We start from the raw sequence: 15202 nt of genomic DNA, 5'->3' as shown, positions 1-15202 counted from the left end.
CTCTCGACAGCTGTAAAAACACTTGAACGGGGAGAACTTTGTGGGGAAGGGGTTTGTATTATCTGTATATTATTTTATCTTTAAAGACAGTTTGGGGTATACCCCTGAAGGAGAAGTACCGAACAAGGACAGGAGGTGACGATGTGTACAGAAAGGCCTTCCTGGATCGCCAGGCTCTCCTTGATGGAAGGGATAGCTTCCTGGTCTCGAGATGCAGTTACGAGGTTGAAGGGGGTGAAGTTCCGAGGAGTGAGGGACATTGCCCATTCCACGCTGCGAGGAGGCATGCGGGGATGCCTGGAATGCGTCTGCTTCAACATGAAGACAACGCTCAGGAATGGACAGGACTTTGGATACGAGGCTCCTGTAGAGGAGTGGCTTTTGGGACTATTGGTTGCATCAGTGTTTTGTTATTTTATTTTTTGTTTTTATATTAGCACACTGCGGATGTGCAACTGTCTAAAATGAGGTGGCTAACGATGGAGTGAGGCACGAAACAGGCACATTAATGTTGGATAAGCTTGCTATGTGTGTGGCTTAGAAGCCGCAAAAGGGGGAAAATTATATAGAATATTTTCCATAGTTATTCCTAGTTATTCTATGTTTATCTTATTAATCAGTATGATTATCTTATGTTATTCTATGTATCAAGATGAGCAAAGTAGACAAATTATTTTTCTTTGAACATGTTATCATTTATATGATAGAGGGATTATGGAAGAAAAGTATAATATAACCTAGGATTTATATATCCAGATACGTATTCTCATGCATATAGTCAGAGGACTGCTTAAAAGAATAAATTGTTCTTGTGACAGATAACCAGAAAGAATGTAAGGGAGGGGTGAGTGCGCTCCTCAGCTTACGTCATATAGGCATATGTGCAGGAGATAGGGCAGAACACTCTCCCATTGGTAGGTGTGCTCATGGGCTTGGTTGATGATAAAAAACAATGAGGAGGATGACAGATGGGAGCCCAGTTAGTACTTGGTACTCCCTACCGTTTGATACCTGGATATTAAAGCTGTGTGAGTTAATTGAGAGGCACTTACGGGCTAAGATTGGCTTAGTGCGAGGGGTTGAAGGGGGTGTCGAGGACCCGGCCCTAGGCCCCCCTGATGAGAGATTGACGTGGGATGGGTTAAGAAGGAATGCATTGTTAACCCCTCGCACACGCCATCGAGGTGGTAGTAAGAATGCCCGTAAGAAGAAAAATATGTGGTACAAGATAAATGTACAACCGTATATGGATACTGAGGAGTCTGAAGTCAGAGGACTTAGATTCAGGGTTTTAGAGAGCAAGGCTAAAGGCCTGACTGAGGCCATGCGTAGAATGTGTTCTAGCATGACCATGGAAGATGCTGAACAAGCTGAACGGGAAATTGGTGACCCAGGGAGTTTGGCATTCAAGGAGACGGTAGATGTGATAACATACTTGGTTGACACGTGCGGGCTTGCTCCTACAGGGGAGGAGCACAAGACCTGGTTAAAGCAACAGGATGAGAAAAATAATGAAGATAATTGGGAGATCAAAGAATATGAGGAGATGGAAAAATGTAGGAGAGATAAGGAAAATGGAAGGGATGTCAATACCGAAAGAATATTAAGAGGCTTCAAGGGCCTTCCTGATTATAGCACAAATAATTTATCGGATAGATTCAAAGGACTGACTGTAGAAGAAGTTGGGGGATGATTTACACTCAGCTATTGGCTGGATGTCCTTTGTAGATCCCTTAAGGCGCCACAAAAAGGGGCGCCTGAAGAGTGTATTGAGATGGTGGCAGGCATTAACTTCTGGCTTGCATGAGATCAAGGTGTGGAGGAAGTCAAGGAGAGACTACGAAATTGAAACAGACACCGGTGATGAATAGGTTCCTTAAAAAAATACAAAAAAGCTAGTGTTTTTCCACTCGTATATTAAGATGGTGGAAATTCCCAAACCGGAGGGGCACATGAGATAAAGTATTGGGGAAATTTCAGTATGAGAAAAGAAATAATGAATATGGTCATTAAAAAACAAGTTACATAAGAGATAAATGTCTTCCCGCTTGAAATATTGGGGACATTTCTTATCAACAAGGTACACTTTTGTATGCAAAAAAGATATATAAGGAATAAGCTTTTAGACCTTAGGGTAGGATCTTAGAATTTTGCCTCACAAGATATCTACGAGCTGTTGAAGAGAGAGCAACACAAGACAGCTGTAGTCAAGCTGGAGTGGCGCGCTCCCTCTGCGCGCCACTCCAGGATATGGATATGGAGAGAGGAGTGACGTACGCGGTGCGGACTCAGCTGAAGAAAGAGCCACGCAGAACAACTATAACCAAGCTGGAGTGGTAATTATAATCTATATTACTTGTAGAAGTAGGAAAAGTAACACATTATAAGTTTCCTTTTATTTTAATATCTTTTATTTCTCATTAAGGTACTATATAAGGTAGAAAAATGTAGAGAAGTTATCATAGTTAGATAAATATAATATTCTAGGAATAGTTTCTTTTAAACGTCCAGAAGGGGGAGCTATAGGATAAGGCTAAGGCCAAAGAGGATGGATATTTGAGGGGTGTACCTTGATTTTTAAACATCATAGGTGGAAAGGTAAATTAGAAAGAGCTAAAGGGGTATATGTAACTTGCATGTGATCAGCAAACTGCAAAAGATGATATGTACACTGTAATCTGTATAACTATTCTTTTAATTGATTATGATAAAGTATATCTTACTATAATCATATGTGATAAAGATTCTTTAGAGGAATACATTGAATACAGGACATCGAATACCAGATTTGCATCACACCCTTCACTTCGAGACTGGGCTGGAAGTTCAGTAGAACTTACCAGGGCTCCAGGACGTTCGGAGTACTTGAGTTCGTCCCCGAGACACCTCATGGTGAGGTACTGCTCGTGGGAACGTGAGGTCTGAGCTCGGCAAGGGGTCCGTGGCTCACGACACTGCCATTAGAACACCTGGATGTTGAACTAGCCTATTTGTAATCGGTGCTTTGGGAAATGGGACTCATGCAGAGAATTACCTTACCATATGGAGTAATTGCCCCCACAATCGAGCCTGCGAGCATGTAGCCGACGTGACATGATGAACCGTAAAATAAATGCATTTAAATTCGTGGATTATTTAGGTTTGAGTTATCAAGATGCATTCTCACGCACACCACAGGTAAAATTAATAAAGAAACTATAAATTGGTCCGAGTCAGCCTACTTTAATACTTCGTCCTATGAATAACTTGAATAATGAAGCGGGTTAGTGGCTACTAGGGGTACAATTTATGTGTCCCCTACCTTTCTCGGGGTTACTGGTCTTGTTATATTTCCGGTCCGACACTGTACAGCCACATTTACAGTAGATTAAATTATTCTGAACATACCAAGGAGGACTTAAATCAAGTATTGCCATGGAAATAACATTTACATCGGTCTAAAATGTCATGACAGTCTAAAATGTTCTGAATTGCAAAAGTTACATAATTACACAAGTTAACTTATAATTAGTACCCTCTTAAGAACGTCTCAACTATAATATTAACCCATATAGCCTAGCTAATTTACATTCTTGGATTTAAAATGAAAGCCATTTCACAGCATTCCCAGTTATTTTGTCTGAATAGATTGCCTACACTTTATTCGGATCACCACGTTTAGCTTGCTTCTCCACTCTCCTGTTGGGACTTCCTTGTTCCTTGTTCATTTCTACAGTACATTAATCAAGGGTGTTCAACAAGGGTGGATCCTTTTCAAGATGTTGTACCAACTTCCCTCTCTATGTGCACCTGGCAGTCGAGCTGCAAGTTCACGCCTGTTTTCCGTTCTGGTTCCTCAGTGGTGGAATGACTTGCCTACCACTGTCAGGACAGCAGAATCCTTCCCCCTATTTCGACACAGACTCAAAACCCACCTTTTCAAACTCTACCTTAGTCCTCCCTCCTGATTTCCCCCGCCCCTCCTTTCTGTTATCCCTATCCTTGTCTAACCCCCCCCCCCCATAAAAAAAAAAAAAAGTTAATCAGAGTTTATCAGAAAATGTGTAGCATTTGTTATCCAGAAAATATTTATTACCTTCAAGGGGTCTGAATATTGAATGCAGGTATTAGTATTAGAATAGATAAGAGTCAACACACAAAAAAAGAGTTAGCACTAAAAAGGCAAATCTGATATCAAAGATGGGGAACTGCCGAAATGCCATTGGATATGAAACATTGTGGCTCGGTTGCTGAAGGTTTGTTTCTACTCTTTTCTTTGTTGCTTGCTCCACTCCTTCAGGATTTTCTCAGCAGCATTTAGTGTGGAGTCTTCCTGTTGGGTGAAATATCAGCAGTGAAGCTTTAGACACAACTTAGTGGAAGATGAGGTCTAATACTCTTCCCTCTTAAAAAAAAAGAAAAAAAAAGAAAATCCCATGAAGGGTTACCTTGACAAAGCAGAACCTGATGTAATTTTCTAAGTCTTTGCAGTGTTCCAGACTGTAAAATGCAGAGACTGGTATTGTGGCCAAACCCTGCCAAAACAAACAAACAAACAAACAAACAAACAAAAAAACATATCTGGCTGGTTACATGAACATCTCACCCTCTCATAACATGAAATGAGACCAGAATCCAATTTGACCAGAATCATGATAATAATAAATTATTATAATAATTTCCAATTTAGCCAAAGCGTTTATCCAAAATGTCTAACAGTTTATTAGACTAATCCCCCTGGACCAATGCAGGGTTAAGGGTCTTGCTTAAGTACCCAACTGCTGGGCGGATCTTATCATGGCTACACTGGGGCTTGAACCACCAACCTTCCAGGTGCCAGTCATGTACCTCAGCCAACTTCTGAGGGAAACGACACTTCAAATGTTGATCAGGACGAAATGCAAAATTGAATTTAAACACACTGTTGTTCCATGTTTCTTAACCTTATTCTTGGTTCATGGGGCTCATGGGTGGTTCATTTGGATGAGGCACTGCTCTGTGTTGTAGAGATAAACCCTGGGTTGGGCTGACTGTGGCTGGTAGCCCTGAAGGGGGTCACGCACAATTGGCAACTGGGCATGAAATTATTTTATAATGAAAAAAACCTTATTCTTGATGAGCCACTTGGCAAATCTGCAATCACGAGGTTCATCTTTTGTGCTTGAATCATGAAAGTCCACATCTGTTAAAAAAAGAGATACATCTTGAATAAGATGCCTACAGAACACTAAAACATGCAAAGCCAACAGAAACTAGGGAGATGCAACCTTTTCTTAAATTCATATGATGAGGCATGTAGGTGTTTCCAAGGATTTTTTACAGAACAGCTTCAAAATAAAATAATTCTAATGACTTCTGAAAGGATAATTACACTAGAAGCCTTACAAAGTGTGCTTCTTTCTACAAAAGGCAGCAGAGACCGGGAACTTGTATGAGAGGAGAGAGAGCCAGAGCGAGAGTGTTGATGAGCTGAAAAGCTATTTTAGACTGAAAAGCTATATTATTTTAGTTTGTTATTTTAGCCTGGGGTGGCACAGATGGTGCAGTGGGTAGCACTGCCGCCTCACAGCAAGATGGTCCTGGGTTCGAATCCCCGTCGGCCGGGGCCTCTCTGTGTGGAGTTTGCATGTTCTCCCAGTGTCTGCCTGGGTTTCCTCAGGGTACTCCGGTTTCCTCCCACAGTCCAAAGACATGCAGGTTAGGCTGATTGGAGAGTCTAAATTGCCCGTAGGTATGAGTGTGTGATTGAATGGTGTGTGTGCCCTGCGATAGACTGGCGACCTGTCCAGGGTGTATTCCTGCCTTTCGCCCAATGTATGCTGAGATAGGCTCCAGCCCCCCTGCGACCCTGTTCAGGATAAGCGGGTTAGGATAATGAATTAATGAATTAATGAATTTTAGCCTGGACCATGTGAGGGTGACCGGTGAAGACTTTTGTTTACTTTTCCATTTGTGGTGTATACTCTCTCTCTCTCACTCCAGCTTCTGTTACATAATAAACACTGGTGAAAACCGACATCCATGGTACCTCCCTGTGACCATCTCTTCTGTCGCCCCAGGGGTGTGTCATGGTATGAGACACACTGTATAAAAAAATACCCTTTAATAAAATCTGAAAATCTGCACTTTAACCACATGTGAATGGTTTCATTACAAAACACTCCCAAAAAGTATGGAGCGCACATCATGTTTGAATATTTGTAAATCAAAATAAGTAGAATGGCTTGGATGAGAGTACTCACTCATAGATGAAATGTCAGCTATCATGAAGTATCCTCCCTCTGGCATGATGGGTTGTAGGCCCACATCCACCAGACACTGGGCCAGTTTCTGACGCTTGTGATGAATCCTTTCAGGCAGCTGGACGAAGTAGCTCTCTGGTTTCCCAAAACACTCAAACTCCCTCTGGAATCCATGAGCAACCGCCTCCTGAGAAGGATCACATGACAGTGAGCGAATGTTCCCAGAGGAGTAACATCAAATTACTGGGGATAATTCTTTTTTTTCATTCTTACACAACAGTCAACAAAGTGTTCAATCATGTGTTGTTTTTACCTGAGCTGCTGTGGCACAAGAGTGGACAGTATTCAGATGGACGGTTTTCAGGTGCTTTAAAATGCGCCCAGAACCCATTGCCCAGCCCACCTGAAACATAAGTGATGTGTGTGTGTAATTATACACTCACTGAGCACTTTATTAAGTATTTATTCGTTTTTTCTTCTGCTGCTGAAGCCTATCCACTGGGAGGTTTGACGCGTTGTGTGTTCAGAGATGCTCTTCTGCATACCGCTGTTGTAATGTGTGGCTATTTGTGTTACTATCACCTTCCTGTCAGCTCTGGCCCTTCTCGTCTGACCTCTCTCATTAACAACACGTTTTTGCCTGCAGAACTGCTGCTCACTGGATGTTTTTTGTTTTCGCACCATTCTCTGAAAATTCTAGAGACTGTTGTGTGTGAAAAGATCAGCAGTTTCTGAGATACTCAAACCACCGTGTCTGGCACCAATAATCCCTCCACGGACAAAGTTACTTCAATCACAGTTCTTCCCCATTTCAACTTAAAAGCAGCTGAACCTTTTGACCATCTCTGCATGCTTTTCTGCGTTTAGTTGCTGCTAAATGCATGAAATATTGCTGATTACATATTTGTATTAACAAGCTGGTGTACAGGTCTACCAAATAAAGTCCTGATTGCGTTGTATATATAAATGTTTCTGAGGTGAGGAATATTCCAATCTCTGTTCACCTTCCATCCTGTGGCACTGAAACTCTTCCCTGCACTTCCAATGGTAACTGTTCTTTCCCACATTCCTGGAAGGCTGGCTGCATGGAAGTTATACAAGGGAATGTTTTCAAAGAGATAAAAATGGAGAGTAATACATATAATAAATGACTTAATTTCTGAATTCCTGAGAAGATGGCATTATTGCCTTCACTTAACAGTCACATTTTCTTAATGTACACATTTTGTAGCCTACTGAATTTCTTACAGAATACATCTTTTATTCTTGCCAATATATTTCCACACTTTGTCATTTTATTTAGAGACAGTAGCGATTACTAGGTGTGAGATTTATTCCAAATCCTCTGTTCTCAAAAAAAACACATCATAATTATTGAATACATATGTATGGCTTATGTGATTGCTTCTTATTGAGTTTGAGCTGGCATTATAGCAACTACCTACTGCTGAATGTTTCTCACCTATTTTCACATGCGTTGCACCATCGTAGGTGAGCCACTCATACACCTCATCACTGATGCACACCACATCATGTTTAACACACAAGTCAGCAATCATCTGTAGCTCCTCCAGCTTGTACACCTGTGTAAGGGGTAGGAGTAAAAGCCACTGAAATCACTGCAACAGAAGATGGTCATAGACATCCTAAAGGCAGGATCATCACCTTTCCCAGGGGGTTGTTGGGAGTGTTCAGGACAATGGCTTTTGTGCGTTCTGTGAATTTACTTGCCAGCTCCTTAGGAGATAAAACCCAATCTGCACTGGACATGGCCTTTCCTGTCTCTTTGTTCTGGAACAACAACAACAACAACAACAGTGATATGGATACAGTCACCAATAATCATTCATTATCACAATATATATAATCATGTTAATGGTTAATAATCATATTCATTCATTCATTCATTATCCTAACCCGCTTATCCTGAACAGGGTAGCAGGGGGGCTGGAGCCTATCTCAGCATACATTGGGCTAAAGGCAGGAATACACCCTGGACAGGTCACCGGTCCATCGCAGGGCACACACACCATTCACTCACACACTCATACATACGGGCAATTTAGACTCTTCAATCAGCCTAACCTGCATGTCTTTGGACTGTGGGAGGAAACCGGAGTACAGAGAGGCCCCGGCCGACCAGGATTCGAACCCAGGACCTCCTTGCTGTGAGGCGGCAGTGCTACCCACTGCACCATGCCTAATAATCATATTAATATTATTAATCATACTAATATTATGATATTCGCCACCAATAATCATTAGTGTCTGAAATTAATTTAGAATTTAGAATGACTATATAGGCAGGTTGTTCAGTTTATGCTATTCTGGGTCTCTCCCTGAGGGCAGATACATATAGCAGATACTGTAGGCCTACATCCCTAATGCATATGACATTATTTAAAAGCTTACCTGTCTTAAAGGCACGTAGACAGCTTTCCCACCAGCCATTTTAACCATTGGCTGGTAGCAGACAAAGAACGGTTCAATAATTATCACCTCAAAAAGAAAAAAGATTAAAGGTTACCCTGGGTACACTTCTTACATTAGGTTAAGTCAAAGACAACACAAAATACCACAATTACCTCATCTCCCTCATCCACCAGTGCCTGAAATGTGCAGAACAGAGCTTGATAAGCACCCACAGTGACCAGGATGTCCTCAAATGGGTCAATCTCCTGGCCCACAATCCTTCCAAAGAACTTTGCAAGAATTTTCACCAGGGGTGGATGGCCCTGTGGGTATAGTTTTTAGCAACATCACCTAATCATTTTCAGGAATATGCTAAACAATGAGATATATTTATGTCCCGATCATTCATCAATACTGCCCTATTGGCAAAAAGGCAGTAACTGCTCACAGAGTGAAACTGAGAAAAATTACTTCAAAGTTTCTTTTTTGTCCAGCCCAATGAATAATAGGCAGATCATTGGCGATAGGGTGGTTTGTACACTAATAGTTAAACGGTGCGCTCGTTCGGTATTTTTATTTATTTTATAACATGGTAACAATCAAATTAGTTTGTAGCTGTGTCTGGGCGATGTCTTTTCGCAGCATCCAGGCAAGTTCGAACATAATACTTTGTAAAGATAAGTTGTGTTCAGTGACAGGTTGGGTTCACTGACAGTGACAATTTAGTGACTGTAGCTGCGGTCAACACAGTAAAACACAATAGCTGCAGTCCATAACACAGGGAAACTAAAATACGGTAACCTCAGTTACTGTGCCTTAGTTTCCCAGCTACTTTTTGCAGTTACTGTAAACATGACCCCTCGTTTCACCAAAAACACAACAGTAGAGAATGTGATATTTATCCACCTGTATCATGACAATAGCCTAACTCACTTGGCAGTTACTGCCTTTTACCTCAGTAGGGCAGTATACAGCACATTAGAAGATAAACAGCAAAAGTGTTAACTTACGACTGCTTTCCTGTACTGAACTGTATCTACTCATACATTATAAATTCAATGTTACACCGGGGAGGACAGAGGAACCAGAAGCAGACACCGGGGTGTGGAAAATGGCAAGTTTACTAGCAGGTGAAGGGGCAGGCAGAGCACAGTCACAAACAGGCGAAAGATCAAAAACCAGGGGGTCAGTCCACAGGCAAAAGTCCAGAGGTTGATCCAACAGAAGAGTCCAAAAGGCAGGCAGGGGTCAAACACAGGAAATCCAACAAGAAACAGGGCAATGGCAAACAAGGCTCGGGCAAACAAACAAGGCTAGGGAAACAAGGCTCAGGAACAAGGGGGCTAGAACAGGGGGAAGGAATAAAGGGCTCGGGACTCAAAAACAGGACAAGACAAACTAGCCAGGTGCAACTGAAAAGGACAGGTATAAATACACAGGGGAATGAGACAAACTAGGCGGGGCATGGGAGTGAGGGCGGTCAAACAACTGAACATCAGGTGAGACACATGAAAGGGTAATAGCACAATAATGTTGGGGAAACGAAAACGCGGACTGGATTCACAAAGACACACATGTAATACAAACGGCTCCAGACTAGGGAGTAGACAATTGCAGAGAATCAGGAGATGCAGAGATACGAAGAGACAGGTGCGAATACATCGCTGAAACTAAGAAGTAATCAGTGATAGAATAGGGAGGCGGAGTTACAGAACAGAATTGAAACTGGAGATGGGTTAGTAAGTTAGATAAGTGATTTAAATTACAAATACCCAAAACTTGTGAATGTTAGTTTGTTAGTCTGACAAACATATTATTGTGTTATTTAGTATAATAGTTAGTTAGTACTGTACAAATTCTATGTTAGTTGGGATTAGTATATTAGTGTTGTGTACAAACGTGAAATGGAGAGAAAGCAGGAAGTAAGGAATGCAAGATTGGAAGGAAGGTTGAACCCCGGAACTACCGTAAACACCCAAATAGTGGGGCACGCAGACAGGGGAGTGACTGGGCTCGTAAACATTCAGACTCAGACATCACAGGGGAAGACGAGTGCAAAGACTAATGAATATAAACAGAACACCAGACATGAATATGAAAAATAATAAATTACAAGAATAACGATAATAAACAATGATAAACTAACAGACAGAACACAGGAACATAACATTAAATCCATACGAACAGCAACTTAAACATCACAGAACAGCTGCAAAAACAGAAATCGTCAGGCCTGCTAGTCTTACAAATGGACGAGTGTACTGATGAAGCGAAGATCCCCCACTCATAGCTTGACAGAAGGCTTCCTGAATAAAGCTGGGTGGGGAAAAATCAGGAAAGCCCCGACCAAGGTTTACAGCCTTGTATTCAGCAGCCAGCTGAGTGAATTGCACCCTATCAAAGCAACAAAAAGATCGTGTTGGACATGATCACACTAGAGTTGTCAGCTTTTTGCGAAATGTATGAATCTCTGATCTTATAAGTCAATAACAAACCAAAGTAAAAGATAGGACAATGTAGATAAAGTTATTTCTAAATGCAGTTTTATGTGTTTGGTTAGAATGGATTGTGCATTTATAAATAGTTCTGCACGTCCTTTCACCATAGAAATAAAGGAACATGTGCCTAAATAGGTACAAATGCTTGTCGCTGGGATGGCACATTGCTGGTATAGAAATTGTGCAATATAGAATCCTTTTTGCGTGAAAAGCATGCTCATTTGTCCCCAGACAAAACATCACTGTACTTTCAGGGTAGCCTACATTTGGGAAATATGATCCTTGAAGAACAAAAATCTACCTCTACGGCCACGTCATTTCTGAGTGTAGCACGTTAGTTTGGCAGATTTTAAGTGTTTTCCATTATTCTGCCGTACTGCCATTAGAACACTTGGATGTTGAACTAGCCTATTTGTAATCGGTGCTTTGGGAAATGGGACGCATGCAGAGAATTACCTTACCATAAGTAGTAATTGCCCGCACAATCGAGCCTGCGAGCATGTAGCCGACGTGACATGATGAACTGTAAAATAAATGCATTTAAATTTGTGGATTAATCAGGTTTGAGTTACCAAGACGCATTCTCACACACACCACAGGTAAAATGAATAAAGAAACTATAAATTGGTCCGCGTCAGCCTACTTTAATACTTCGTCCTATGAATAACTTGAATAATGCAGCGGGTTAGTGGCTACTAGGGGTACAATTTATGTGTCCCCTACCTTTCTCGGGGTTACTGGTCTTGTTATATTTCCGGTCCGACACTGTACAGCCATATTTACAGTAGATACAATTATTCTGAGCATACCAAGGAGGACTTAAATCAAGTATTGCCATGGAAATAACATTTACATCGGTCTAAAATGTCATGACAGTCTAAAATGTTCTGAATTGCAAAAGTTACATAATTACACAAGTTAACTAATAATTAGTACCCTCTTAAGAACGTCTAAACTATAACATTAACCCATATAGCCTAGCTAATTGACATTCTTGGATTTAAAATAAAAACCATTTCACAGCATTCCCAGTTATTTTGTCTGAATAGATTGCCTACCCTTTATTCGGATCACCACGTTTAGCTTGCTTCTCCACTCTCCTGTTGGGACGTCCTTGTTTCTTGAACATTTCTATGGTACATTATCAAGGGTGTTCAAAAAGGGCGGATCCTTTTCAGGATGGAGTTGCGCCCCCCTGCACACGATCCAAGCAGTTTCTTTATCAGAGGTGGTTCCAAGATTCACTAAAATTCACAAAAAATTTTCCATCGTTTAAATTGCCTTTGTGGTTGGGACCCGTTCTTTCATCTTTTCCTCACCTCCCGATGAGTGGGGCTAGGGGCAAGAAAATGCGAAAAGTAAGGGATTGGGGTGAGCCATTCCACACTATATTCCCCACCTTGCTGTCGTGACAGAAGGGACAACAGCATGTGAAAGGAACTAGTTTTTCCATGCACTGTGGCTTCAGGCTTAGGAGTGTATTTTCTGATATGCAAAGGCTGCTGCCTGGAATTAGGTTTGATGTTTTCCAATGTAAAATGTCTTGATCATGTAGGGACAAATTCACAGAACAAAAGATCTCCCTCCTAACATGCATGATAAACAATTACAAGTCAAAATCAGACTCAACCTTAGTGAGCAGGATGGTTCCTCCAAAACTCTTGACGATGTATGCTAAAAGTGTATCAATATATACATATTAAAGTATGATATGTACCCTGTATAGTTTCAAACTGATTAACTGCTAAATTGTGCTCGAATTACACAGTGAGGGGGGGGGGGGGGGGGGGGGGGGGGCGTCTCAAACTGTGTAGTCAAGGACACGGGCACCCCACTCTGCCAAGAGCAGGTGCGGGGTGAAGTGAGGACAGGGGGAGTTCCTAGTTCGTAGTTCGTAGTTGGCAGAACGCCCTGAACTTTGTACAGAGTTAGCAGAGCATAAGGACCGTTGGCGATTTGCCACAATGACATTGTGGGAGGAGCTTTGGGAGGAGTTACGATAAGAACAGTGTGGGTGATTTGCCAGAATGAGGTTTGAGGAGGAGTTGTAGGTGGAGTAACTGTGTATAAAATGGGTGTAAAAATGACAGTCGGGGTTCAGTTCTGGAGAACTGATCCGGCTTTATGCACGTGTGCTAATGAAGTCTGATTTTCCTGAAGAACTGGTCTTTTCCCTCGTGAAGATGTTTTTCGACAAATTGAAGATTTGGACTCTGTCGTTTCCTAGACACGACAATCATATGTTGATAGCCAGTCTAATGCGCAATATATTGAGCGCCATTTAGCAGCCTGGTGTGAGAATCCCTTGGAAGCACAAAAAGTCGGTCGCAGAACATAAATGATAAAAAGGACTAGGAGGAACAGGTCCTTTTTATCTTTAGCTTTGTTAAGCTACTTAAACGGGATGGCGATTTTAAATTTTTTTTATCGCTCACCCGCGGTAAAATGAAAGATAATAGCCTATTGTGAATTAATGTCATAGCCTGCATTGGTCTGTTCTTGAATCAACAGTAGTTAGCCTCCATAATTAGGCCTACACAATAACAGGAACACTGAGAGGGGTTTTGGATTTATTTAATTTTTTACAAATGGTAATGTAGTAAAAGGCCTACTGTCTTTCATTTTTCAAACCAGTGTTTATAATTTCTATTATACAACAGATTATATTATTGTAATAGCGTTGCTTAGCTAATGTTAGTGCAGTGGGGATACGTTAGTACCGTACCGTTACCGTTGGAGTGGGGAAACATTGCTACCGAACGTTCACAATATTGCTTAGCAACCAATGACCTACTGTTTCCCAATAACGGTGTCTCTTATCGCTTTACGAAGACTCTCTCGGGCACAGGTGTCAAACTCCAGTCCTGGAGGGCCGCAGTGTCTGCTGGTTTTCGGGTTGTTCCCGGCACCTGTGGTTCATTTAAGTCTTTAATTGGCTAAGCAATCCACACACCTTGTTCCCAAGGCCTTAATTGACAGCTGATTGAAAGCAACCACAAAAACCTGTAGACAATGCGGCCCCCTGGGAGTTCAGTTTGACACCCCTGCTCTAGGGTATACCTTACTAAAGTTGTTTACTTTTCTACGTGTGTTCTCGAACTATCACTTAGGCGGTTGCTTAAGGGATAGCTTCTACGTGCGACGTTTCTAGGCCCATCGACTCGCTCTAAGATCGATTATGCACTCCATGCAGCGACTGTTTCACTGCGTTATGAGAGAAAGTGTTATTTATGAATAAAACACTGCAGGAATACTTAAAATACTTTTCGCCAAATTATATAGGCTCTACGGTTAGTGATACGGCTTGTGGCTATGCTATCTAGCAATACGCATTCTTTGGCATGTCAAGTTTTATTTACATTATTTTAATATCTTTGTCGTAGTGCCTTAAATGACTTTGCAATCAGGGTTGATTTGGCAGAAGCCAAACATTTTTTTACATAAGATATGGCGGAAAAACGAAGAAATAAGTGGTCCCACAGCTTCACAGCAAACGAAATGGAGATATTGTTAGAGGTGGCGCTGAATAAAGAAACATTATTTTCCAGTTTTAGGACTACGGTGTCCAACAAAACCAAGAAAAAACAGGTTAAACATCGCTCCAACACATAGAGAGAGGGAAATCGTTAGTTTATGATTATGATTTAAAAGGCAATTTGGCAACCTTCGTAATTTACCATTTTATGATTTGCATGAAAACAGTGCCATTAATGTGGCATTTTAGTAATATTATTAGCTTACTACAACTGTAGAATTATTAGTGTAGCTACATATTGTTTAGCAGATTGAGATGTAACTAAGACCAACAGCTGATTCCACAGGCTTGCGGTCGTAACAGTGGTGGACACTAGCGGAGTGAGCTAAGGTATAGCTAAGAGTGGTCCAGACCAACCTTACGAAAGTACGACGTACAGAAGGTATACTTAGCTAAGAACGTTTCGAGAAACACGCTGAAACGTTAAAGTAGAGCTTAAGGTACAACTTAGGAACGACGTAGCGTTAAGAAGGCTTCGGGAAACGCACCCCTGTTCATTTTTTTAAATAATGAAAAGGACAAGCTGAAAGATCAAA

General features: G+C 41.4%; 1 protein-coding gene across 2 annotated transcripts; it reads right to left on the bottom strand.

Annotated features, from left to right (window-relative positions):
- Positions 1 to 4049: 4049 nt before the first annotated feature.
- Positions 4050 to 14403, bottom strand: kyat1 (kynurenine aminotransferase 1). 2 transcript variants are annotated; one of them, XM_061263366.1, is made up of 14 exons: positions 13926 to 14403; positions 12190 to 12466; positions 11593 to 11654; positions 10880 to 11027; positions 8807 to 8956; positions 8634 to 8720; positions 7887 to 8012; positions 7684 to 7804; positions 7226 to 7302; positions 6535 to 6624; positions 6222 to 6408; positions 5085 to 5161; positions 4428 to 4514; positions 4050 to 4312 (listed from the first exon to the last, which is right to left on the bottom strand). In XM_061263366.1, the coding sequence occupies exons 3-14, from the start codon at positions 11646 to 11648 to the stop codon at positions 4244 to 4246; spliced, it is 1275 nt and encodes a 424-aa protein (XP_061119350.1). In that variant the 5' UTR covers positions 11649 to 11654; positions 12190 to 12466; positions 13926 to 14403; the 3' UTR covers positions 4050 to 4243. The 2 variants fall into 2 exon arrangements, with proteins under 2 accessions (XP_061119350.1, XP_061119352.1); XM_061263368.1 differs by lacking the exon at positions 13926 to 14403 and having other exon boundaries at positions 12190 to 12520.
- Between the last annotated feature and the right edge of the window lie 799 nt (positions 14404 to 15202).

This window comes from Conger conger, chromosome 12 (assembly GCF_963514075.1).
Source record: "Conger conger chromosome 12, fConCon1.1, whole genome shotgun sequence".
NCBI lineage: Eukaryota > Metazoa > Chordata > Actinopteri > Anguilliformes > Congridae > Conger > Conger conger.
The sequence above is the reverse complement of the archived record's forward strand: the minus strand, read 5'-3'. Positions and strand labels throughout refer to the sequence as shown.

Bases quoted from the DNA above. Each gene is read 5' to 3' on its own strand.
- kyat1 (XM_061263366.1), bottom strand. From the start codon at position 11,648: ATGTCACGTCGGCTACATGCTCGCAGGCTCGATTGTGCGGGCAATTAC. The intron at 8,013-8,633 runs GTAAGCTTTTAA...TTGTTGTTCCAG, and splicing joins TCTACGTGCCTTTAAGACAG to AACAAAGAGACAGGAAAGGC. The intron at 6,625-7,225 runs GTGAACAGAGAT...CTTATGTTTCAG, and splicing joins TCAGTGCCACAGGATGGAAG to GTGGGCTGGGCAATGGGTTC.